The sequence below is a fragment of the Pseudonaja textilis genome, chromosome 15, assembly GCF_049901715.1.
Source record: "Pseudonaja textilis isolate UNSWEBS1 chromosome 15, rPseTex1.2, whole genome shotgun sequence".
In the NCBI taxonomy this organism is placed as follows: domain Eukaryota; kingdom Metazoa; phylum Chordata; class Lepidosauria; order Squamata; family Elapidae; genus Pseudonaja; species Pseudonaja textilis.
The window spans coordinates 5045600-5071724 of record NC_142004.1 but is presented as its reverse complement, the minus strand read 5'-3'; the positions used below and the strand labels follow the sequence as shown (position 1 = coordinate 5071724).

General features: G+C 47.5%; 1 protein-coding gene across 2 annotated transcripts; it reads right to left on the bottom strand.

Annotated features, from left to right (window-relative positions):
- Positions 1-26112, bottom strand: RNFT2 (ring finger protein, transmembrane 2). Of its 2 annotated transcripts, XM_026718643.2 has the most exons (10): positions 26043-26112; positions 24731-24908; positions 21392-21870; positions 20437-20513; positions 19971-20071; positions 17504-17657; positions 8028-8177; positions 2438-2503; positions 1494-1595; positions 1-936 (listed from the first exon to the last, which is right to left on the bottom strand). In XM_026718643.2, exons 2-10 carry the CDS (start codon positions 24811-24813, stop codon positions 802-804), a joined length of 1347 nt encoding a protein of 448 aa, XP_026574428.1. In that variant the 5' UTR covers positions 24814-24908; positions 26043-26112; the 3' UTR covers positions 1-801. The 2 variants fall into 2 exon arrangements, with proteins under 2 accessions (XP_026574428.1, XP_087769376.1); XM_087913250.1 differs by lacking the exon at positions 2438-2503 and having other exon boundaries at positions 676-936.
- Positions 26113-26125: the final 13 nt, after the last annotated feature.

The window sequence follows — 26125 nt, the reverse complement described above, 5'->3', positions numbered from 1 at the left end:
TTTATCTCACAACACTCAAGGGATCCTGCTGGATTCTTTATTTCCAAAAGAGGCTGATCAGACGTGGACAACTCAGGCCCTGAAGGCAGTGGTCCTCTCCTTATGCTGGACCCAACAACTGAATAAGTCTACATATAGATATTGTATTTAGCCATCACAATTAGCAGCCATTGGTAGAGGTATTGTTGAAACTGGTCCAATTCCTCATCTTGTCATTATGAGTTCCATAGGTTAATTACATACCTTTGTGATTCTCCCCACCCCCATCCCTGTATCTCTCAAAAGCTATATAAGAGATAGCAACAGCAATAGGATTTAGACTGATATATCCCTCCCCAGTGCTTCCCAACACTCTCCGGGTGGTTTACGATGTCAACCTATTGCCCCCAACAATCTGGGTCCTCAGTTTACTGACCTCCGAAGGATGGAAGGCTGAGTGAACTTTGAGCCTGTCAGGATCAAACTCCAGACGGTGGGCAGTTAGGTTGCAATACTGCCCTTTAACCACCGTGCCACCGGGGGCTCCTGGTGACAGAACGGATGTAACTCAGGATCTCGATTAAGTACCCAATTGTTTTAAGAGTAAAGCAGTTTGACAAGCAAGGAAGGAATGGAAGGAAGTCAACATTCACGTTCCCACCAATAACTGATGCTCCAGAGAAAAGATGAGGAATTTTTGCCACTTGCCTTATGCAAGAAAGGGGGAGTTTACAGTGACTCTACAGAGATATTCTGAAGAATGCTCCCTCTTACCCTTCCTCACTAAGATAACTACTCGGCATTTTGGGGACATCCTGCAAGTCAATACACCTGGAAATGAGCAGAGGTGGTACCGTCCTTCCAGCAGCGCACGGTTTCCACGGCTACGGAGCGGCAGAGTGGACATGTCTTCTCGCGGTCAAACCAGAGGCAGAGGCATTCTTCACAGAAAACATGCTGTCAAGATAAAAGGAATAGAATAGAATAGAATAGAATAGAATAGAATAGAATAGAATAGAATAGAATAGAATAGAATAGAATAGAATAGAATAGGAATAGGAATAGGAATAGGAATAGGAATAGAGAATGGACTGGACTGGACTGGACTGGACTGGACTAGACTAGACTAGACTGGACTAGACTAGACTAGACTAGACTAGACTATACTGCAGAATGCAGAATGCAGGATGCAGAATGCAGGATGGGATGGGATACTTTATAGGCCAAGTGTGATTGGACACACAAGGAATTTGTCTCCAGTGCAGAAGCTCTTAGTGTAACTACAAACAACAAAGTAATATAATTATAAGATACCAGTAAGAGAAGGTAGTAGGAAATATGAACAACAACAACAACAACAACAATAATAATAATAATAGCCCTACTATGCGGGTAAATATCCTTAGACGTAAGACAGAGCTGTGGCAATTAGGACTATATCTGCAACGATTGGGAGCTTCATTTGTCTCGATTGTCCTGGGCTTCTCCAGAAACCACCCACCCTCCTTAGTTACCTGGCACAAGAGCATCACTGCTTCTCTAAATTCAGCCTGGCAGATGGCACAGATGTCGCCCGCCTCGCTGCACTGCTGGTTGCTTGCACGGACCCCGTAGCTCTATCGAAAGGAAAAGGTCAGTGTTAAGAGGGGAACTTGCTCCAGGAAGGCGTGGAGATGGGCACCAACACAGGTGCCTTGTCAGGGGAACCTGGCTGAGGGAGAGAAGCCAAGGCATGGGCTATGTGGTCTTTGTGATCACACCGCTCCAAACTTGATTGCAGGAAGTACGACTTCAGCAACAATGCCTGGAATGCACTACCTGACTCTGTTGTTACATCCTCTAACCCCCAAAACGTTAACCTTAAAGTAAGGGGTGTGCATAAGTGCACCATCGTACCTACCATCCCTGTCCTATTGTCCCCATTTATTCATACCTATTTCCTGTATTCTTGCTCATGTTTATACTTATACTTATTACCTTGTAAACGACTGACAAATCAAATAAATAAAAATAACTAATAAATAAATACTTGTAAAAACATGTTTAGTGGGAGACAGAGACAGGAGAAGTAGAGAGAAGGGGGCTGGAAGGCAGAAGCCGTCTTGCTTCTCTTCTCCCCTAAGATGAATTTTAAAGATGCTTCCTTCATTTCAGGAAGCAGCAAAAGGCCATAATATTAGCAGCCATTGGGAGCCGATGCCCTTGAACCTGTCCACCCCTCTTTCAAGTCATCAAAAAAAAAAAAATTCAGAATGGCTGGCAGCGGATTCCACCTTCAGCTCTTCCTGACTGTCTGAGGTGAGAGCATTATCTCAAACTCCCCAAAGAAATTACGAGGGGGGGGGATAGAGAGTTTTCCAAGCCAACCTCTCCATTAACACAACAACAACTTTCTGTACAGTTGCCAAAAAGGCAGAGTTGCCTCAAGTTTAGAAAGGCGAAGCAGCTGCCTACCCACCTGAGGGGCACAGAGGACTTTGACTGCCCGGGTCACGCTTCCCAAACGGCCACAGATGTCAAAAGACTAAAATGGAAGATGGAGGAAAAAAACTCAGTGAACAGGAGGTTGCAACAGAAGAGAATAAACAGCATGGCGCAACATAGGAGAACAAACCCATCAGGACTAGACTCCGCCGTCCATCTGCATTTAAAAGACAAAAGGTTGCTCTTTGGAAGACGGCAAAGTCCAGATTTTGGACAGAGAGGACAGCTGGTTTGAGAGAGGGGTCAAAAGAGGCCATCGATGTCAAAATTGAACACCCCTCTCTCTTAAAAGAGAGGGAAGGATATGATATCATCTATCTGCAGTCTACAACACGGTCCTTTCAGCCGTTCCAAGAAGGCTCCGCACCCACTACCGCTCTTCAGGTGACCCTGAGGACACAGATTAAAACCTCCAAGTGGCCTCAAGGACCCTCTAAAAGAATGCAGATGACCAGCTTGTCTGCAAGGAGTCTAAATCCTTCCCTTTCCCACCATCCAGGCCAGCTTCTTGGATGAGAAGCGAAAGGTCTTCAAAGAAAAACAAAGAAAGTCCAGTTGCCTCTTGAAAAACCACCTTTGGGGTAGGTGAATAAAGCTTCCGGAGGTCCTGTATTCTGACTGAAAGGTTAATTTATATTGCTATTCGATGCATGATTTGCCACATGGTAAATAAACCATGTAGGAGAATCCAGAGAGGATTATGGAGGTGGGGAGAAATCCCTTTCTTGATACTGGCCTGTTGAGCAAGCGGCAAACTTGCCCCTTGCAAGAAAGGAGATGGTCCTATAGCAGGCTTAGCCAAGGTGAGCAAGCCAGGTTTGATCTGCATGCATCATAGGTGGCAGAATCCTACTTTATAGATCAAGAGGGTCCATCTACACAAGGCAACATCTGAATAGGGTGAGATTGCACCTGAGATCCCAGCCTCCTGAAGGGTTACCGAAAGTTATCCAGTGATCTGGAGCAGTGGTCACCAATTGGTGGTCCGTGGACCGCTGGTGGTGGTGAGAAAATTTTGGTGGTCTGCAGGAAAAATTATTGGCATTTTTTTTTATATTGCACTCAATCAGGGGTCCTCAAATTACGGCCCCTGGGCCGTATACGTGCAATGAACGTTTGTGTTGCTGCAGAGAGTCTCCACCTTGGGGGTCTTTTCGTGTGGGTCGGAGGGGGCAGAAATTCCGACTTGGGGTCTGCTTCAGCCTCCTGAGGGGGAGGGGCTTTGGGCGAGGGCTGGAGGGAAGGGCCGCTGGTGGCGAAGACCCAGTGGGACTGTATCATGCCCTGGAACTGGCTGACCTTCTCAGCCTGCTGAGCCTACAGGTGCCTCCACCTGGCCTAGCACTCCCGTAGGTCTTCCCTCTGCTTGGAAAGCCCATGCTCCTAGTCCTCAGTGAGGTGCTTCTGCTGAGCCTCCTTCTCGGCCAGATCCAATTTGAATGGAGCCAGCGGTTTGGCCCACTCTTTCTCGTGATGGCTGCTCCAACCGCTGCTTCCTGTTGAGCGGGCAGGCGAGGAGAGGCTGGGAGGGGAGGGGCAAGGAGAGGCCAGCGAGGCACCCCCTGCGAGATGAGTGACATCAAATTGGCCAGGCCCACCCAGTCACACAATCACCTAGCCACGCCCACCTAGCCAGTCATTAGGCAGAACAGGTCCATGGGATTTAAAATTATGAATTTAGTGGTCCCTGAGGTCCGAAAGGTTGGTGATCCCTGATCTGGAGGACCCCATAAAGTCATCCATAAGCAGGTGAGGCCAACAGAAGGAGTATGGCTGCTTGGGGTGTGTGTGTGCGTCCCATTTCATGAGTTTTTAAGGATGGGGGAGATAACAGAGGGCCTCTGAGAGGAAAATCCCTCCTTCCTATTTCCAAAATTGATTTTAAATCGCACTGTCAACGTTGGACCGCTTTGCTATCCATTTTTGGTGGTGCTATCAAAGGTAGCTTGGGTTCTGCAGATATATTTTAATTCCTTATTACCTGAGCTGAAAGGCGGTTGCTGTTGGGAGTAAGGATCCCCTACCTTCCTCTGTTATCTGGTCCTTTTCATAGGAATGGGGGAACCTTTCTCATCGTGTCTATTTGTGCCCTTGCATCACACCATTAAGTTACATTCAGTGGTCAATCTGTGCCTGTCGGGCACGAAAGGCCAGGTTTGCATGTGAAAGTCCAATCAAATTGATCTGCTGTTGCTCATGTCTATGCGGAAGAATCTTCTCAACTAATGGTTGACACCTTCTAGGAGTTAGTTACGGGTCAATGGAATTTAAGGGAGATTGAACTGAGTTCATCTGTGGCTACATAGGGATTGTAGGCTAATCCCTCTCTTGACTCCACCTCCAGGTTTTGCCACTCCTTCTCCTACAATGCCTGACTCAAAAGAAACTGAATTCAATCCTCCAAGGAGCAAGATCTGGAATGGCTAAAAACACCCTCTAGTTCTTCTCTTTCTTTTTCTTTTGCATTTCCAGTGAGGCAGTTATGTGGATTAAGGATTCATAGATGACTAACGAAAGAGCCAAGAACACATTTATGCCTGTACAAGCTTTCGAAGATCCCAACTCACTGATTGGCGCGAGCATATTCATGTCGACTTCTTCCCAAGAATAAATTTGGCAGCTTTTCAGGCACCATAAATCTCTTTTGTGGGCTCAGGGTGGACTCAACAGAAGTTATACACAATGACATATTATTATTACTCCCAATGTTTCTCAGTTTCGTGCCTAAAATTGGGACCAAAACAGCCTAAATGTTCATTGAGGAGTGACTGCCAACAAGTGATTTTAGCTAAAAATGAAGGGGGGTGTTTTCCTTTTCCAGAACAGCTTGGCATGAAAAATGGATCACTTAATAGGATGGCTAGGCTTGTTATCACACCATTGCTAAGGGAAGGCTGCACTTCCAAGTCATCTTGAGACAAACCACATTCAACTAAATTTCTGCCGGCTTCTTTAAGTGGGTCTGAGTGAAGCCAATCGCTTCCAAGAACAGATAAATAGAATTGCAGTGCTTGAGATCAATGGATTCATTGAAATTTAATGGAGTTTGAATTTGGGAAGGCACCTCCAGACAGACACAGCGGCAGTTTCTGATCGGTACTTGAGAAACGAAGTTGACAACAAGCCTGTTTTGAAGAGGCAGGCGTTGGCTTTTTGTAATGCTTGTGTCATGGTTGACTTCTCGTGCATCTCTGCTTGCAACCAGACAAGAGAAACTGGTGGGGGGAGGGGGAGAGTCACTGGAATGTATGGCGAACTGGGAGGGAATTGAGGGATTTAAGGACACTGCCCTGGCCTGAGAGAATTTCTATTCACCTCAAAGTCTAACGCTGGAAAATCTCAGAAAGGTGCAGACTGTTCCCAAAACTAACTGGCTATATATGATTGGTGGACAATGGGCAGTAAGTGACCAGGGGGAAAAGAGAGACAGAGTAGAATAGAATTAGAATTAGAATTAGAGTGGAGTGGAGTAGTGTAGAGTAGAATAAAATCAGAATTATAGTAGAGTAGAATAAAATTAGAATAGAGTAGAATGGAGTAGTGTAGTGTAGAGTCGAGTCGAGTCGAATCAAATCATATCATATCATATCATATCAAATCAAATCAAATCAAATCAAATCAAATCAAATCAAATCAAATCAAATCAAATCAAATCAAACTGAATAACAGAGTTGGAAGGGATCTTGGAGGTCTTCTAGTCCAACCCTGCTTAGGCAGGAAACCCTACACCACCAGACAAATAGTTATCTAATCACTTCTTTAAAACTTTCAGCGTTGGAGCATTTACAACTTCTGGAGGCAAGTTGTTCCCTTGGTGAATTGTTCTCACTGTCAGGAAATTCCTCCTTAGTTCTAGGTTGCTTCTCTCCTTGGTTAGTTTCCATCCGTTGCTTCTTGTCCTGCCTTCAGGTGCTTTGGAGAATAGCTTGACTCCCTCTTCTTTGGGGGCAGCCCCTGAGATATTGGAAGACTGCTATTCTGTCCCCACTAGTCCTTCTTTTCATCAGATTCATACCCAGTTCGAGCAATGTTTTAGCCTCCAGCCCTCTAATCATCTTTGTTGCTCTTCTCTGCACTCTTTCTAGAGTCTCAACTTTTATCTAGGCTGCTTTTTGCGCAAAAACCTCAGATCCGGCTTCGCTTCTTCTGCACCTCTGGGGAATGATCAGCAAAGCTATATCCTTGGAAAAAAGGAATTTCTTTTGCTTGCATATTGGGACAGTTGACAGCTGCATCGTCAGCTGACATATAAATGTTTGCAATCTCCACACTCTGTCATTACAATTCAGCCATTAATAACGAGAAGGAAATAGCCAGAAAGGATCTCAATGACGGATGGGTGTGAAGGACAGAAAAGGGCAGAGGAGAAAGATCGAGCCGGATGTCGTCGGAATACAAGCGGGGTCGTTGGTTGGAGCAGGTGGTATATAAATCAAAGAACTGAGTAAAACGAAGAAAATCAAGTAGAAAAGAAGCAAGATTCGCTCTCCTAGCTTCACCAGATGTCTGATTTACAAGAATCAGCAGGCAAAGCTTATCAAGGATCCAATCTGGATCGGTCACTGGGATCGGTCACTTTTGTCTACTAAGCTGTAGCCCATCTTCTGGGAATTTCCTTCTAGCACAGTGTGTGCTGTTCTGTTTGTGGTATTTATATGGTGCTTGTTGTATGTGGCTTTTTAGATGTCGATTGGAGTGTGTTGAAGGCTGGCTTTTAAGTGGTTAGCAGCTGGCTTGTGCCCTCACTTTCTAAGTATTGGATAAGCTGGGAATTAAACCAGCACTTCTGTTGACTGACAAGAAGCCTGTTTCCCAGGTTTCAATCCAGCGGTGGGATTCAAATTTTTTTTACTACTGGTTCTGTGGGCGTGGCTTGGTGGGCCTGGCAGGGGAAGGTTACTGCAAAATCCCCAATCCCTCCTCACTAACCTGCTTTCCAGCTCCGTTCTCCTGTGCAGGGCAAGCAAAGAAGACCCAGCCAATCAGCTGGGACTTGGGAGGCAGAGAATAGATGGGGTTGGCGGGGCCAGTCAGAGGTGGGATTGGCTGGTTCTCCGAACTACTGAAAATCTCCTCTACCGGTTCTCCAGAACTGGTCAGAACCTGCTGAATACCCACCTCTGCTTCAATCACTTCCCTGGCTGTTTTTGAGCCTGCTTGCCCAACAATCTTAGTAGCTGCGAAATTGAACGTGTGTCCTTATTCATAGTAGTGGGAGGCTACCAATGAGCGTGGGCCTCCTTTTCTGACCAGTCACTTGGGTTCTTACCATCTGAGGGGTTAGCTTTCTCCCCCTCTGTCCTATAAAACCACAGGGGCAATCCATGCAGAGGATTGTGGGCTTTGTTTTTCCTTTAAGGTATTGTGTTTCTCATCCAAGTCGCTTCTTCCTTTCTGACTGAAGAACCCAGGGTGAGGGTTAGTAGAGAACTGAAGAAATTTCTTGGATGAGAAGTGAAACGTCTTCAGGGAAAAACTGGGAAAGTCCAGTTGGCTTTTGAAAAAACACCTTTGGGACAACCAAGACCTGGACGACTGAGAAGCTCCTGAGAGCAACCACTTACTTTACAGAGGCTGTACATGATGAGAAGACTGCCCCCAAGGAAATAGCTGCTGGATGGATCATCTCCCATGATGTACTTATACCACAGCTGGATGGGGACCAGAGAACGGAACAACTGGCTTATTTCTTCAATGACCAGGTAGAACTTCCCCTGCAAGAGAGAGAAGGAGAAAACAGGAACTGGAGACAAGAAATTGCAGCTCTGCTCCCTTTTGCAAGAGAATCCATCGCAACGAACACAGTGGATCTTATTCTGAGGAATCCTTAAATATCTCAGGGGCCTCACTTAATTCCACAATGTGGAATTAGATGCATCATTCAATTCATCACGAATAAGTCATCTTCGTCCAACAATATCGAGGTTTGAATAGCTTGCAAAAACAACAAAACTACCAAGAGCTTTCATTCATCCAAATGGAAGACAGGGCTTAAACTATGGTGGGAAAAGCACCAGGATGGGAGAGTGGGAGTTCTAGTCCCACTTTAGGGACAAAACTGGATGACTTTGAGCTAGTCCCTGTGTTTCTCAGCCCTGGAAGAAGAAAACAAGCTACTTAGCTTTATCCAGCCACAAGTATTTTTAATTTCCTTGCAATGGAGACCGAGTGGAGCAAGTGGCCAATTTTAAGCTTCTGGGTGTTACCCTGAAAGAGGACCTGACCTGGGGGGCTCACATTGCAGCCCTGGTCAAAAGGGCCCAGCAAAGATTATACCACCTGAGGCTTCTCAGGAAATAACAACGGAATAAAATACTGCTGGTGACCTTCTACCGCTGCACCATAGAGAGCATTTTAACATATTGCCCCTCTGTAGGGTTTGCCAGTTGCACAGTGGTAGATAGGAAAGCACTCCGGAGGGTGAATGTCATTGCCCAGAGGATCACTGGTTGCCCTCTTCCCCTCTTTGGAAGAGCTTTATAGCTCCCACTGCCTTAAGAAAGTTCAAAACATTCTCAAAGATCCATCTCATGCTGGGCACCCCTTTTTTTTTGAACTATTACCATCTGGCAGACGGTGCAGGATAATAAAAACAAGGACAAATAGGCTGAAAAACAGCTTCTATCCCAGGGCAGTAACTATTGAATTCTACTGTGAAGTGCAATATTGATGCAGTATCAGGGGTTTCCCATTCAATGTATGGAGTGTGAAAGATGTGCGTTTGTGTTTATTTTCGTGTCCTGATGTGCACTGAAGACGGTATTTAATTCCGTTGTACGAGGTGCAATGTCCATAAAGTAAACGAAACGAAACTAATACATTTAGTAGCACACAATCACGCCTGAAGAGCAGCTTCCATCCAGAAGCAGGCTGAGCTGTTTTGAAGAAAAGCATCCCCTCGGGGTTTCGTTTTTTTCTCGATCGCACACCTTTTGTTTGGCTCAGAAGGGACTCCCCCAAAATTCAAGATGCCATGGGAGGAAATCCAGGACGTCTGAACTGTTCCAGCAGAGAGGCTGCTGGGATGAACTCAGCGTGGTCTCCGGGGAGCTGCAAAGCAATTTTGGCCGGTGTTTACCTTCTGCTCGGCTGCCCCTCTGGGACGGGAAGGGCAGGTTGAAAATAAAGTCGTCATATCTTCCTTCTTGGGGAATTGCTGCCCTCTCCCTTGTCCCACTTAAGAGAAACTTTTTGCCTCCCCGGCCCTCCTTCCTGGCTACCCAGCGGAGCACTTCCAGGATACGGGTAGCCCTCGACGTAACGACTGTTACTTTAGTGGCCATTCCCGCATTATGACGGCACTGAAAAAAGTGACCGACAGCCGCTTTTCACGCACTTATGACAACCGAGGCTTCCTCGTGGTGGTGCGATGTAAACATTCAGATGCTCGGCTCACATTTATGACAGTCGCAGTGTCCTGGGATCCCTTTTGGTGACCTTCTGGCAAGCAAAGTCAACTATGTTACTTCTTGTCCTTAGATGCTTTGGAGAATAAGTTGACCCCGACTCTTCTCCTTAAAAACAAGGGGCATCGGATCGCCTCAATATTCCCCTCGGGCGGCAAGCCCCAGTTTGACAAGTGTCAGGAGCCTGGAGGAAGCTGTTTGAAGCTGGGAAATGAATTTAGAGGCTTCCAGTCCAGGAAGGAATCAGTAGAGATGGGGAGGGGGAAGATGAGAGCGAGGGAGGGGGAGGGAGGGAGGGAGGGAGAGAGAGGGGGAGAGAGAGAATGAGAGAAAGAGGCAGAATGAGAGAGAATGAGAGAGATGAGAGAGAGATGAGAATGAGAGAGAATGAGAAAGAGAAATGAGAGAATGAGAGAGAGAGAGGGAGAGAGGGGGAGAGAGAGAGAGAGAGAGAGAATGAGAGAAAGAGGCAGAATGGGAGAGAATGAGAGAGATGAGAGAATGAGAGAGAGAGAGAGATGAGAATGAGAGAGAATGAGATGAGAGAATGAGAAAGAGAAATGAGAGAATGAGAGAGGGGGAGAGAGAGAGAGAATGAGAGAAAGAGGCAGAATGAGAGAGATAATGAGAGAGATGAGAGAATGAGAGAAAGAGATAAGAGAGAAAGAGATGAGAATGAGAGAGAATGAGATGAGAGAATGAGAAAGAGAAATGAGAGAATGAGAGAGAGAGAGATGAGAGAGAGAGAGATGAGAGAAAGAATCAGATGAGAGAATGAGATGAGAGAGAATATGAGAGAGAGAAAGAGATATTGAGAGAGAGAGAGACCCAGACCCAGACCCTTAGGGGCCAGGAGAAGAGCAGCCACGGGCCCTGCCAGTTTCTCCTGTTTTCTCCCCCCACCCTCCACCTCCCCGCCCAGATGAGATCATTCGGAGGCTGTTCTTACCCGCTGAACGCACCGAAGCCCAGGGAGGACTTCGGCATTCTCATGATCTCATATCCTGGGGGACGCAGAGTGAAGTCACGCCAGCATGCCAGCTCCAAAGCTGAGCCGCGCTGCCAGACCTCGGGGGACATCGCGCCACATATCTGCAGTGGCAACCGGGAGGGGTCCCAGGGGCCGGCCACTTAACAGATTAACATGGAGGTGGGGATGGGCTGTTGGAGCAACCTCGAAGTTAAAGGCAGATGGGGCGAGGACTTTTTTTTCCCCTCCCCGCTGCCCTCCGTAGTCTTCCCCCGGGAACAAAAGACACCCCGCAGCTAGTTGGGGTTTTGCAGGTGGGAGGGGAAAGAGATATTTTCCCGGTGACGGGTTACAAAAATCTCTTTTGAGTTTGGCAAGATTGGTACAAAGCTGGGTGAAATTGGGGGGGTTAAACAGACCCTCCACTGGGCCAGGCCAAGGGTGCCGGAGTAACCAGTCCCATCACAACGCAAGGGTGCCAACGGATGTTGTTATAGGCGCTTAGAAGTTTCCTTCCCTGGTAAAAAAATAAAATAAGTCAGGGCTTCTGTCTTTCCGCTTTATTCCCAGGCAGCTTGAGAATTCTTTCAAATTCCTCTCAACTGCATTTCTCAGCCGACTCTCTCCAAGCAAGAGAAGGAGGAAGGGTGGCTCCCGGTGATGGAGTTTTCTGGGACACCCTTTTCCCCACTTTGGACATCTCTTCTCTCAGTAGTCACCCTTTTCTCATCTACTACGATTCAGGAACCCATGTGGGGTCCTTGGTGCTCTCTGAGCTTGGCGGTTTTGTGGCAGACGTTTCATTACCCAATTAGGTAACATCATCAGTGCTAGAAAGGAGTGGGGTTTATGGAGAGGGGGAGGACGAGGAGGGGGAGAAGAGGGGGGGAAGGAGGACTTGTGGGAGGGTCCTTAGTGCTCTCTTGGTTTGGTAGTTTTCCTGCAGGCGTTTCCCAGCTTTCGTACCTAAGGTAGGACTAGAACTCACAGTCTCCTGGTGATTGGCTCAAAGTTATCCAGTTGGCTTCATTGCCTAAAGCAGGACTAGAACTCACAGTCTCTTGGCGATTGGCTCAAAGTCATCCAGCTGGCTTTCATGGCTAAGGCGGCACTAGAACTCACTGTCTCCTGGTGATTGACTCAAGATGACCCAGCTGGTTTTCACGCCTAAGGCGGGACTAGAACTCACAGTCTCCTGGTGAATGGCCCAAAGTCACCCAGCTGGCTTTCACACCTAAGGCAGGACTAGAACTCACCGTCTCCTGGTGATTATCCCTAAGTCACCCGGCTGGCTTTCACACCCAAGACAGGACTAGAACTCACCGTCTCCCGGTGATTGGCCTAAAGTCAAAGTTCAGCAGTTCGATCCTGGCGTTGTGTCACCTGCAAACCTCTCCCAAACTTAGATCGAGTGTTTTATTAGCCCATTGCAAAAAATGCAGCCGCTCATTTTGAACAGACCCAACTGAGACCATCCCATCTATCAGCCTCCCCAAATTCCACAACCGGCTGTTTATCTTTGGGGCCTCGAAGAAATGCAGGCTATGGCTGATGAGTCTTCCCTTCGTTCTAAACCGGGAAGCCAAAGAACCTCCAGAAAACTTTATGACGGATGTGGCCCGAACCAGGGTCTCCTTCTGTTCCCCCCACTCCAAAGTCGAAGCCCCCGTTAAAAACAAACAAGGCGCCGTTCCCATTTGCTTCCGTTGAACATGAATGGAAGTAAATTAAAACAGCCCGAGCCATGTGGACGCCGGAGGGATCTATTTCCCTCTGGGAGGCAAATGACAGAATTTCATTTGCTCGGCTAAGAAGTGACAGCTTGAGGGGTGTGAAGTAAGGAGGGAGGGAGGGAGGGAGTTTGGGGGGGGGGAGAGGAAAGGCATACTCTTAGTAGTGGGGGTTTAGGAACTGCCAGATGACTGGATTTCTCACTCACCCGGTTCCTGAATCGCTTTGCTAAATATTCACGAAACATACAGCGGCAACTTCCCGCAACTGCCATGCTGACAATGACTTCTGTGTGTTTGCTTTCCAAACAGCCCTCGCCTTCCGTTTATCTTTTCTTTTTTCCAAAAAATCAAATAAAATGCTTTGACACATTTCTTGTGGAGTTATGGGTTTCTCGCACCTTCCTCAGTCGAGAAGACTTCAAAGCTTGAAGACTTCTCCAGAGCTAGTTTGGTGCAGTGGTTTAGGGGGCTAGCCTAGGAACCGGGAGACGGTGAGTTCTAGTCTTGCCTGAGGCATGAAAGCCAGCTGGGTGACTTTGGGACAATCACTAGGAGATGGTGAGTTCTAGTCCCTCCTGAGGCATGAAAGCCAGCTGGGTGACTTTGGGACGATCACCAGGAGATGGTGAGTTCTAGTCCTGCCTTAAGTATGAAAGCCGGCTGAGTGACTTTAAGCCAATCACCAGGTGCCAGGGAGTTCTAGTCCTGCATGAGGCATGAAAGCCAGCTGGGTGACTTTGGGCCAATCACTAGGTGACGGGGAGTTCTAGTCCAGCCTTAACCATGAAAACTAGCCTAGGAACTGGGTGATGGTAAATTTCTAGTCCTGCCTTAACTATGAAAGCCGGCTGAGTGACTTTAAGCCAATCACCAGGTGCCAGGGAGTTCTAGTCCTGCATGAGGCATGAAAGCCAGCTGGGTGACTTTGGGCCAATCACTAGGTGACAGGGAGTTCTAGTCCAGCCTTAACCATGAAAACTAGCCTAGGAACTGGGTGATGGTAAATTTCTAGTCCTGCCTTAAGTATGAAAGCCGGCTGAGTGACTTTAAGCCAATCACCAGGTGCCAAGGAGTTCTAGTACTGCCTTAGGCAAAAAAGCCAGCTGGGTGATCGTGGACTCTCAGCCCAACTCACCTCACAGAGCTGTTGCTGTGGGGAAAATAGGAGGAGGAAGGAATATTCAGTAGGTTTTCTACCTTGAGTTATTTATAAGCAATAATAAAGGTGGAATAAACATCAAATTCATTCATTCATCAGCATCACAGCTGCCAACGGTCGCTGTATGAGACAGTCACTAAGGAAGGACTTCTGTCTAGCTATATAGGCCAGGAAACTGCCTCCTGGGGGCGTGAGCAATTTTTCACCTGCCCTGGATTTCAGGAGTATTTTTGGCTCGTGCCGAGCCAACAGTGAATTGCACTTGAAGCCAGAAGACCTATGTCAGGGACTGAAGTGTTTGGCGCTCCACAGCGCACTAAGACGACAACGCAGTTAACAAAGGCAGGCTTGTAAATCGAGTAACCAGGACGGAATATTTTCTCCAGTAAAGAAGCAACCAAGCAAAAACCTGAGTGGATCAACATGAAGCAGAGACACACTGAATGCGGAAAGGCAGAGGCAGGAGCTGTGCGTAAAACAAGGGCATTTTTGCACACGGGAGGGCCTGGTTTCCGGTGGGTGAGTCCAGATCCAGGGCCCCTTTTTGCATCTGATAAAGAGGCGGTTTTACTGGTAGTCTTTGACTTACGATCATTCGTTTTAGTGACCAGAGTCACAACAGCATTGAAAAAGTGACTTATGGCCATTTTTCACATTTACGACCGAGTGGTTTAGGTGCTGGCCTAGGAACCAGGAGATGGGAGAGTTCTAGTACTGCCTTGGCCATGAAAGTCGGCTGGGTGATTAAAGGCCAATCGCCAGGAGACTGGGAATTCTAGTTCCACCTTAGCCATGAAAGCTGGCTGGGTGACTTTGGGCCAATCACCAGGAGACTGGGAATTCTAGTTCCTCTTTAGCCATGAAAGCTGGCTGGGTGACTTTGGCTCAATAACCAGGAGACTGGGAATTCTAGTCCTGCTTTAGCCATGAAAGCTGGCTGGGTGACTTTGGGCCAATCACCAAGAGACTGGGAATTCTAGTTCCTCCTTAGCCATGAAAGCTGGCTGGGTGACTTTGGGCCAATCACCAAGAGACTGGGAATTCTAGTTCCTCTTTAGCCATGAAAGCTGGCTGGGTGACTTTGGCTCAATAACCAGGAGACTGAGAATTCTAGTCCTGCTTTAGCCATGAAAGCTGGCTGGTTGACTTTGGCCCAATAACCAGGAGACTGAGAATTCTAGTTCCTCCTTATCCATGAAAGCTGGCTGGGTGACTTTGGGCCAATCACCAGGAGACTGGGAATTCTAGTTCCTCCTTAGCCATGAAAGATGGCTGGGTGACCTTGGGCCAATCACTAGGAGACTGGGAGTTCTAGACCTGCTTTAGGTATGAAATCCATCTGCATGGCCTTGGACCATCTACTTTCCCCGAGGCCAGCTCACCTCCCATAACCCACCTCCTTGATGTGGAGAAAATAGGAGGATGAAAGTGTGTTGGATATGTTCGCCACCTTGAGTTAGGTTCGCCACCTTGTAAAAATAATAAAGGTGGAATGCAGGTAAATACGTGTCATATTCTTACTCTTTGTCTACCTCACGGCTGAACATCCATGTTGGGTGGCAGAAGATCCCCCCCAATTCCAGCTGCCAACAACAAAGAATGGGTCTTTGCCACAGTTTTGGGACCATTTACAATTTTTTTCTGGAGCTCTGGGAGTCAAAATGGAGGCCCCAGCAGAATTATGCTGAGCTTCAAGTTTGTTCGGACGGTGCGTACAACTCGTGGGAAGATCTTTGCGCTGTCCACAAGCTAAGCTCCACCCACAGATGAAACCTCACTGAAGGGATTTGCGAAGACACCCACGGAGAGAGAGAGAGAGAGAGAGAGAGAGAGACACACACACACAATATGAAACAAGGCCAACCGACTGCAACTCCACAGCGATCAAGAGGCCCAAACCCAGAAGACGCCATTCCAAACAAGCATCTGTGCCGTGAGCGATTAGAAGACCCTCGACAGATGCAATCTCCCCAGCCCCCTGATGTGGTTGGAAATACAGATGCAACCTCTTTCTTCTCTTGGACAAGGATTAATGAGGACCTGGGACAGCTCATAGACACGCAAGCAAGGGGCTATGAACCTCTTCCAGCTTTGCAATTTGTCTTGGACCGATGATGGCTGATCGGGTTGCTGTTTTCCCCCCTTTTCCCCCTCTCCTCACTGGATTATCTGGTGCCCCAGCCCATTAATCTCTTCAAATAAAACCATCATCATCATCATAAGGGGAGAAATATCCTTGGATCGCTGCCAGGGAGAAATTAATAGCCCTTCCAAGCACCCTGGAGAAGAAGGGGCGAATACCGTTCCAGCCACACCCACTTTCCATCCCGTCGTAGAAATTTCAGCCCTTGGCAGGATAATCAAGCCGAGAGATTTAATCAAGGCTCCATTTATCTTCATCACCAAAGTTCGGCAGCGAAGATGGAAAGCGGAACAATGAAAAGAAACAGGGAAATGGGGGGCGGGGGGCGGGGGGGCTTGGCAGGAGAATGGAAGGATCTGGACTCACGGGGCCCCTCTGTGTCTCATTTCATTTTTCTACTTGGGTCCTTAAATCCATGAAAAAAAGTCCCAATGGTTGTGCGGCCGAACAACGACTAGCAAGCAAGGATGACCGGAATTGTTCAATGGCTGAAAAGGGCTGCTTTGGTTAAGGGGATATGTCTTAAGTGAGCCATGATGTTGTCTTCCTGGAGTGGTGCAGTGGCCTAGGGGTAGAGCTCTCGCCACACAATCAGGAGGCCGTGAGTTCGATCCTAAGCAGGAGCAGATATTTCTCTGGGCATAATGAGACTGTATCTGTTGAACAAAACTCTGCATTGGTGACAGGAAGGGCACCCGGCCAGTAAAACACTCTGCTAGCTCCTGTCATGCCCCTGTTGGACTCTGAGGGAGAGGTGGAACAGCTGACAGGGAGTGGGAGTGTGGCTCTGGTGGCTGTGGAGGAAACTGGAGAGGGGCACAGGCTGGCTGGGCACTCAGAGGAAGACCCAGGCCCACTTCTTCATCCTAGGGCATGCAGGGAGGAATGGATAAGGGAGCAACATGGTTTATGGGGGAGGAAAGGGCCCTGATCACCTTCATGAGCTGGGAAGACTGTTTAAAAGGGCAAACTGCACGTGGCAAAGTTGCTGGAAGCAAAGTGTGCCTTATCTTCGTGGAGGCTTATCTGGGTTTTGACAGCCTCCCAACTGTGGTTGCTGCATTATCTTTTGGAAGTCTACAATTTATCATCCTGGCCTGCTGTGTTAATTACTTCAGTGTGGATTGTGTTGGTTTTTTTTTTATTTCTAATTATCTTTACTTTGGGTAAGGACTGCATTTACTTTCTTCGTAGACTGTTTTTGGAAGAGTTGGACTGCCATTTGTCAGAAATGGTGTAGGGTCTCCCGCTTGGGTGGGGGGGTTGGACTAGATGACCTACAAGGTCCCTTCCAACTCTGATTATCTGTATCTGTAACTAAGTGTTTGATATCCAGCAGAGGATAGCTGGACCTTGGGGCCCAAGTTGGAGGCATTAAAGGGAATTTATTCTACTTTTGTGACTGTGGTGTTTTTGTGTCACACCCTGGGTCATCACAGCTCCATTCAACTGCACAGATTTCACTTTGCAAGGAATTGTTAAATGATATGATGATATACAGTATTTTAAGTGAATCATGCTTTTGTCTTTCTGGACCATTCTGGAAGCCTTAGGTGAGCCCCCACCCCATTTTAAGACATGTGACAAAAGCACGCCCCCGGTAGAGGAAGATCGTGGAGATGCTGCTACCTTTGATTTAACCGCAAGGATGATCTTGGGCAGGACCAACACCAGGCACTTCAAAGCAATGGTGAGATACTTCAGGACGAAATCTGTGATCCCAACCATCCACATCAGGTCGAAGAAATCCAGCCTGTCCAGATTGGGCTTGAGGAAGATGAGGCTGGAAAACAAGAGATCGACAAGACAAAGGGGATCTCACTCAAGGGCAGGGTGTGTCCATTTGGGAGAATTGCGTCGTTGTGTCAAAGTCTCCTGGCTCTGTTTTGCCTGCAGGTAGTCCTCAACTTATGGACCGCAGTTGAGCTTAAGAGCTGCCAGCCCCTTACAATTCTTCTTAACATCTAATGTAGTCGTTTTAGCGCCAAATCTCCGTTGCTAAGTGAGAGGGTCGCTCGGCGAGTTTTGCCCCATTTTACAAGTGTTCTTGCCGCAGTGGTTAAGCGGAACACTGCAGTTGTTCAGTTAGTAACAGTCGTTAAGGGAGTCTGGCTTCCCCATGGACTTGGCTAGTCAGAAGTTTGCCAGAGGGGATCACAGAACACCCCAGAACATTGCAACGGTCATAAATACGAGTCAATGTCAAGCATCCAAATGTAGATCATGTAAATCAATGAAATGTCTGCAAAAAAACAACCAAGCTCAGAGAGCACTAAGGAGCCTACAGTTGTATTACTCCTCCTCCTCTTCCTCCTCCTCCCCCCTCCTCCTCCTCTTCCTCCCGCTCCCCCTCCTCTTCCTCCTTCCCCCTCCTCTTCTTCCTCTTCCTCCTCCTCTTCCTCCTCCCCCTCCTCCTCCTCTTTCTCTTCTTCCTCCTCCTCTCCTCCTCCTCCTCCTCTCTGCAAATCCTACTCCCTTTTAGCACTGATGATGTTATCTAGTTTGGTAATGAAATGTCTGCAAGAAAACAGCCAAACACAGAGAGCACTAAGGACCACACAGTTGTCTTCCTCCCACTCCTCCTCCTCCCCCTCTCCCTTCCACCACTGATGATGGTACCTAATTTGGGTAATGAAATATCTGGAAAAAAAATCAACCAAGCTCAGAGAGCATCAAGGACAAATTTAGAATGAATGATAGAACATAAGTAGCCCTCAGTTTATGACCCTATTGAGCATAACAGCTTCCAGTCCCTTACAATTCTTATTACTATCTAATGTAGTAGTTAACTTGATGTCCACTTAGATATTGTAAGTATCTGTGCCAATGGGGGGGGGGGGATTATGAAAGTTGTGGCCCAAAGTACTAAGCCAGTAAGAGGCCAACTTTGCCAAGCCAAGAATGGACCACTGTTGCTTTTTGTCGTTTGTTTTGATTTTGTATAGTATCTAATCTCTTTTTAAAATCTAGGTCTTCTTTCCTAATTTTTATTATTATACGCCACTCAGAGTCACAGACTGTGAAAGCAAACCGTGAAACTACAAGCCGCTTAAGTTAAGCCAATAAACAAACATGAACATTTCTGCATTCCTAAATCAAATAATATTTTCAAAGGCTGCGATAGAAAGAACCGCTGCTTGAATATTGCAATAAAACTTTCCAGCACAGGCAATTTTATAAGGAAAGGGGAATAAAATAAAAGCAAACAAGGGACGAAATCTAAAATTAAGTTAACATAACCATGGAAGGTCCTGGAGCAGGAGCGTTAAAACACAAAACATTTTGAATTCTCAAGAAACGCGAAATACATTTGTGTTATTTTCAAGGGCAGTGACTGAAATCTTGTTCTTCTGCAGACAAAAACTTCTACATCTTCTTTTATCTACATTTCAAATTTGGTTACAGCACAACTTAATGTGAGATGTGATTTAAAAAGAGAGAGAGAGAGAGAGAGAAAAGAGAGAGAACCAAAATCAAAGTACTCACAATATGGCACAGCACTACAGGTAAAATTAAATCCTAAAAAACAAAACCAAACAAGCCAAAATGAGCGGGCTAGTTTAAAAAAAAAAAAAAGACAGTAAAAGAAGGAAAACTCAAAACACGATCAAATCAATGAGATAATGAAAAGATGAACAGAACAGAGGGAAAGGAGCGAAGGGATATGAAACTGAGCTTATTTCTTTGTAGCAATTCAGATTTTAGTGGAAGCTTTGTTCATTTCACTGCTTTTCGGCGGGAGCTTTTATAATCCGATGGATTAAAAACCAGCACCCATAAAACATACTTTGGGATTAAGTGTTCCCATGGTGGGTAGGATAGGATAATGGATAGAATAGGACAGTTAATAGAATAGGATGTGATAATGAATAGGACAGGACAGGATAGGATGGGGTGATTAATAGGATAGGATAGGATAATGTATAGTAGGGTATGGCATGGGATGGGATGGGATAATTAATAGGATAGGATAGGATGGGATAATAGATGGGATAGGATAGGTCAGGACAGGAGAGGAGAGAACAAATAAATTAATTTCTTGACATTACATGAAGAGAACAGTCCCTTTTTCTCAGAAGAAGAGGTGCTGACTCACCTGTTATACAGCTGTTGGGAGTTGAAGGTGTAGAGCAAGTACAGAGTGTTCCCTGCAAGGAAGACCAAGATCCAGAAAACCATGAAGATGGATCTCTTTTCCTAGGAAGCGGAAAGACCACAACATGTGACATGCAGCTGAGGCTACGCTACCAGTTATCCAATCATTTCCTAGGCAGCCTCTCCTCTCTCCTTTTCTGCTCCAACTCCCAAGGTCTTTCCCACATACCATTATAGCCGCCTCCTTTACAGCCTGAGAAACTAGGAAGGGTCTCTTCTGAGTGTTTTTCTCTGCCCATTATGCAGCTGTGGGCTATGCGATCTCTTATCTCACTGACCGCCAGGCAGCATCTTTTTACTCGGTCTCCCAAGATCTTTCTCACCTTCTATTACAGGTGGAATAATTTTTGTGCCCTGAGAGATGCCCATTACAGCCTCTTATTTCTCAAATCGTGGCCTGCACTCACCTTTAAAGAGATTTGGTCTCGAAGGGCTGAATTTGCATATGCGAATGTGCTAGCCATGCCCACGCAGAGGGCAATGCCTGTAAGGGAAAGAGAGAAAGAGAGAGAGAGAGAGAGAGAGGACTCAGTGTGACATCTGATAATAGTTGTTTTATTTTCTGCAAATGATTGTCCAATTTCTTCTTGAAAAACTCCAGTGGTGGAGCAGCCACAACTTGTGGAGGCAAGCCGTACCACTAATTGTTCTGTCAGGAAATTTCTCCTTAGTTCTAGGTTGCTTCTCCCCCTGATGAGTTTCCATCCGTTGCTTCTTGTCCTGCCTTCAGGTGCTTTGGAGAATAGCTTGACTCCCTCTTCTTTGGGGCAAGCCCTGAGATATTGGAAGACTGCTAGAACTGGTGCCAGGAGATGCTGGTCACCCAGTTGGTTAACCAAGTGCTTTTATTCAGCTAGACAGAGTTGGTCAGTCAATAAATTTGAATAAATACAAAATGCTGTTTGTGTTGTGGCCTGTTGGCTGCCAGCCCCTCCAGCAGCCAAATCAGATGAGGAGGAGGAGCTGCATCAGGTGGGAGCCAGGGTAACCCAGAAGGCAGAGGAGAGGAGAGCCGTGGAAATCTATGGGCCGGTCCTTGGGACGGAAGAGCCACTGTTGCTAGTGAAGTCCCACCCTAGCTCTGGGGATAAAAGGCAGGGGGCGGAGATGAATAGATGTGGCAGACAACTATTCATCTCCCTGATGGACAGACTTGTTAGCCTGTGGCGAGAGAGAATTTTTTTTTGCCGGGGCTGCTCCTAATAAAGGAACCATTGATTTAACTTCCGAGGGTCTGTCGTGTTTGAGGAGCTGCGTCAGAAAAGTTTGATTTAAAAGGAAAAGAAGATGCACACATGCATGCAAACAACGTCTGGGAAAGACCCCCCCCCCCGCTCTCTCTTCTCCCACTAAGCCCCTTACCCAGTTTGTGCTGGAAACAAACTTTGGCCAGCAGGATCATGATGAAGGGCAGGCCGTCCTGCAACCAGGAGATGACCGCCTTCATCTCGGGAAGGGCAGGGGCTGGGGTGCCCGGCGGCTCGTCGGGGGTCTCTTCGGCATGCCCGTGGCGGTCAGCCCCGCTCATGTGGAGAAGGGAGGGGCCTCTCGGGTGGCTGTGATGGTAATGATGATGCGGTGGCCGGTAGTGATACAGCCCCGCCTCTGCCCGGCTTGGCCCCTCCTCCTGGGCAGCCGGCATCTGGATGAAGACCTCGCCTCCTCCGGCGGAGGACCCCAGGAGCAAGCTGGATTGGAAAGGGGTGGCTGAGATGCTGCCTGATGGGATTCCCCCCAGCCCCGAGAAGAGCTGCTGAGGGGAGGGGGCTTCCGTCTTCAGGCTCTCGAAAACGCCCCCTTCGTCCACGTTGGTGTCCGAGCTGATGGCTTGGCTTCGGTTTCTGGAAGGCAGGAGGGGGTGGGGGGGAGTGATGGAGAAAGAGCACAGGTCGTCCTCAACTTACGACCACAACCAAGCCCAACATGTATGTCGCTAAGTGAGACATCTGCAAAGAGAGTCTTGCCCCTCTTTTCTTGCCACATTTTTTTAAAAAGTGAACCAATTAACAACCCGATTGTTAAGTGAATCCATCTTCCCCAGATTTGGGCAGTGCCCAATAAATTTCTGTTGCTAAGTAAGACAATTGTTAAGCGAGTTTCGGGCCCCGTTTTGCCACCTTTCTTGCCTCCGTTGTTAAGTGAATCACTGCCGTTCATAAGTCAGCAACCCCGTTGTTAAGTGAATCTGGCTTTCCCCGTTGACTTTGCTTGTAGAAGCCCACCCATGCCTGGGGATGCTGCAATGGTCGTTAAGTGTGAAAAATGGTCGTAACTCACTTTTTTCTGTACCGTTGTAAGTTTGAATGGTCACTAAAGTGAACTATTATAAGTTGAAGACTACCTGTACAGCTCTTATCATTTTTCCTCCTTCTTCAATTTGATTGCCTCGGTGGCGCAGTGGTTAGAATGCAGTACTGCAGGCTATTTCTGGTGACTGCCGGCTGCCTGCAATTTGGCAGTTCAAATCCCATCAGGCTCAAGGTTGACTCAGCCTTCCGTCCTTCCGAGGTGGGTAAAAGGAGGACCCAGATTGTTGGGGGCAAGAGGCTGACTCTGTAAACCGCTTAGAGAGGGCTGTAAAAGCACTGTGAAGCGGTATATAAGTCTAAGTGCTGTTGCTATTGCAATTTGGATGGTATGTTGCTTTAATTATGTTCTGGGGTTTTCCACGAAAGCTTTGCAATCGCCAAGAGTTACAACATTGCGACAGGATAAAAAGAAAATAAATAGTCCACTGTTGGTTTTCATCACATCTTAGAATGACCTAGAAACACACAAACCAAAAGCATGATTTTTACAAAGCACAGTGCCTGGCAGGGGAATTCTGGGATTTGAAGTCTACCCATCTTAAAGTTGCCAAATTTGGTTAAAAAACAACAACAACAACAACACACTGTGCTATATACTTTATTCAGTTCCTGGATGCAGATGGGAAAAGCTTCAAACCCAAATTAAATGAGGAAAGAGTCTTGCAAAAACAGATAGGGAAACACAGTATCTCTTCACTTAAAAAACAGAATGTATCGTGGGTGAATTTTTTATGCTGTTTCTTAGACTTTAAACCTAGTCTAGTAAAAAGAAGAGCCAAGGGGGACATGATAGCAATCTTCCAATATCTTGTCCCAGCTTCTGCCAACGTAGCAGTTCGAAAGCATGTAAAAAAATGCAAGTAGAAAAATAGGGGCCACTTTGGTGGGAAAGGAACAGCGTTCCGTGCGCCTTCGACGTTGAGTCATGCCGGCCACATGACCACGGAGACGTCTTCGGACAGCGCTGGCTCTTCGGCTTTGTCACGGAGGTGAGCACCACCCTCTAGAGCTGGAAACGACTAGCACGTAGATGCAAGGGGAACCTTTACTTTAAGTCGAGAGAACTACTTCTACAGGCCCATCCTTGAATGCAAAAGAAACATTCAGTGGACAGAAAAGGAAGGCTCCCACAGGGAAAGCGTTGAGAAAAAGGACTTTAGCAACGTTGCAAAATCTCTCCGGATTGTCAGCCCTTTGGAGATTTCTAAGTTTAGATCTGCTGCTTGCATTAAGGGAATTCACCCCACTCTCGCCTTCTCCCCAAAGCTTTCTGCGGTTCCAAGCCCTCCTCTCTAGATATCTCAACTATGCAAAACCCTCCCTGGGCACCACTTTCCATCTTGAGGTTTCTAAACCTGAGGATTTTTATAGCTGGTCTCCGGGGCCAGGCTGACATCTATACACAACAAGGGTTTTTAGCAACAAGGGGAGAGAAAAATCCACTCAAAATGGCCCGATGTCATTTTTAGTTTTAATCCTATTTCTTTCTCTAGATGTTATGTGAATTTCGTTGTATGTATACTGTGTATATACGTACAACGACAATAAAGAATTCAATTCAAAAGCTTTTTTTTAAAAAAAAACAGGTGCTATGTTTCGATGAACTTTTTAAGGCTTATTTTACCTGCTCGGTGTTGAACGTTAGAAGTTGTGGGAGCTTCATCCCTGGAAGCTTTCCAGAGGACTGCCATGGTGAAGGGTCTCCTGCTTAGGCGGGGGTGGGGTTGGTTTAGATGACCTACAAGGTCCCTTCCAACATATTCTGTGTTTGGCTTGACAGAGGCGCTTTTCAACAGCCATCTTTGTCAAGTGGGTTGGCATTCAGAGGAGTGTCTTGCAGATTACTCTAAAAGTGGTCCAGGGTTGGACTAGAAGACCTCCCAGGTTCCTTCCAATTCTGTTATTCAAACAATCTGTGCTTCTTATTTTAAATGGATGTATTATTGTAACTTTAATAGCAACAGCAAGAAGCATTTAGACTTATATACCGCTTCATTGTGCTTTCCAGCCCTCTCTAAGCGGTTTGCAGAGTCGGCCTCTTGCCCCCAACCGTCTGGGTCTTCATTTTACCGACCTCGGAAAGATGGAAGGCTGAGTCAACCTTAAGCCTGGTGAGATTTGAACTGCCAAATTGCAGGCAGCCGGCAGGCAGGCAGAAGCAGCCTGCAGTACTGCACTCTCACCACTGCGCCACCGTGGCACATTAACGTGTGCTATAGTTTAATCCAGGCATCTCCAAACTTGGCAATTTGAAGACTTGTGGACTCCGACTCCCAGAATGCCCCAGCCAGCAGGTTCTGGTATTGGATGAACCGGCGTAACGCTTGTCTTCTCTGCTGCAACAGGCGCTCTCTGGGGCATAACTCACTTGCGCGGGCGATGGCATCCTTACCTTTCAGGTGGAAGGCTATCCGTGATGCTGCTGTGCCGTCGCTGCATCTTTCTTAGCACTTTGAAGCACAACACACTCCACATCAACGTGGGAGATCAAGGAGCCCCGGGGCAAGAGGGGATTGGGGGGTTCCAAGGATGGGGATGGGCCCCCAAAGACATAGCACAGAGAGCCCCTCCTGCAACGAAGAGCAGCCAGAGGGCCGCAACGTGAATCAAGAGATACGAATCCAACTTCCCAAACTACGAACGTTCCCACCACATTTGGCAGAAATTAGAATGTTATCCTACCTTTATTATTTTATAAGTCAAGGTGGCAGACACTGATAATATTCCCTCCTCCTCCTATTTTCCCCGCATCAATAATTCTGTGATAGGAGTTGGGGTGAGAGAGAGGGGCCAAAGTCGCCCAGCTGGCTTTCATGGCTATGGTGGGACTAGAACTCACCATCACCTGGTAATTGACCCCAAATCACCCAGCTGGCTTTCCTAGCTAAGGCAGGACTAGAACTCACCATCTCCTGGGGATTGACCCCCAAGTCACTCCGCTGGCTTTCATGGCTAAACTGGAACTAGAACTCGCCATCACCTGGTGATTGGGCCAAAGTCACCCAGGCAGCTTTCATTGTTAAGATGGGACTAGAACTCACCATCTCCTGGTGATTGGCCCACAGTCACCCCGCTGGCTTTCATGGCTAGAGTGGAACTAGAACTCACCATCACCTGGTTCCCAGGCCAGCCCCTGAACCACATCACCAGACTGGCTCCCTTTGAGATGCCTATTCAGCACCTGGATTCAAAGCTCAGAGAGGAGCTTGCAAGAAGGACCAAGCAACAAAAAAGCAGGCCAGCCAAAATTTGTCTCCAGGTGTGCATCCCCCCAAAGCTCCAGGTCCCTCCAGGTGAGGAACCCTTCAACATCAGAGGAGTTGGGGGGGTCAGGGTGGGTGGGGGGAGATGTAAGAATTCTAGGAAATATTCGGGGGTGTGGAAAAAGAGGACGTGGAGGCAGAGGGGCACCTCTCTTTTAGCCTAGCCTAAAATTTCATCCCGGGAAGTGGGGGGGAGGCAGGGGATTCCAAGGACAGACGCCAGGTGAGGAGGCTCAGCTCCGAGGTGGGACGGAGGGAAGGCCACGACCGCTGCTTCGCTCCAGCATCCCAGCCCCCCACCCGGCGATCTTCCTTTCGGAACCCCCTTTCCCCCCAGCCCACCCACCCCCGAGAATCGAAAGGGGCCTTAACAAAGAGCCGCTTCCCTCCCTCCGCGCCGCGAGTCGTGTAAGAGGAGGCTGCCCCCACGAAGCCGTTTACCTGGTTTCCCCGAGAGCCGGCCGGTCTGACCCTCCCCCAGGTTTTTTTTCCCCTCCCTCCCCTTCCCCCCACAATCTTCGCCA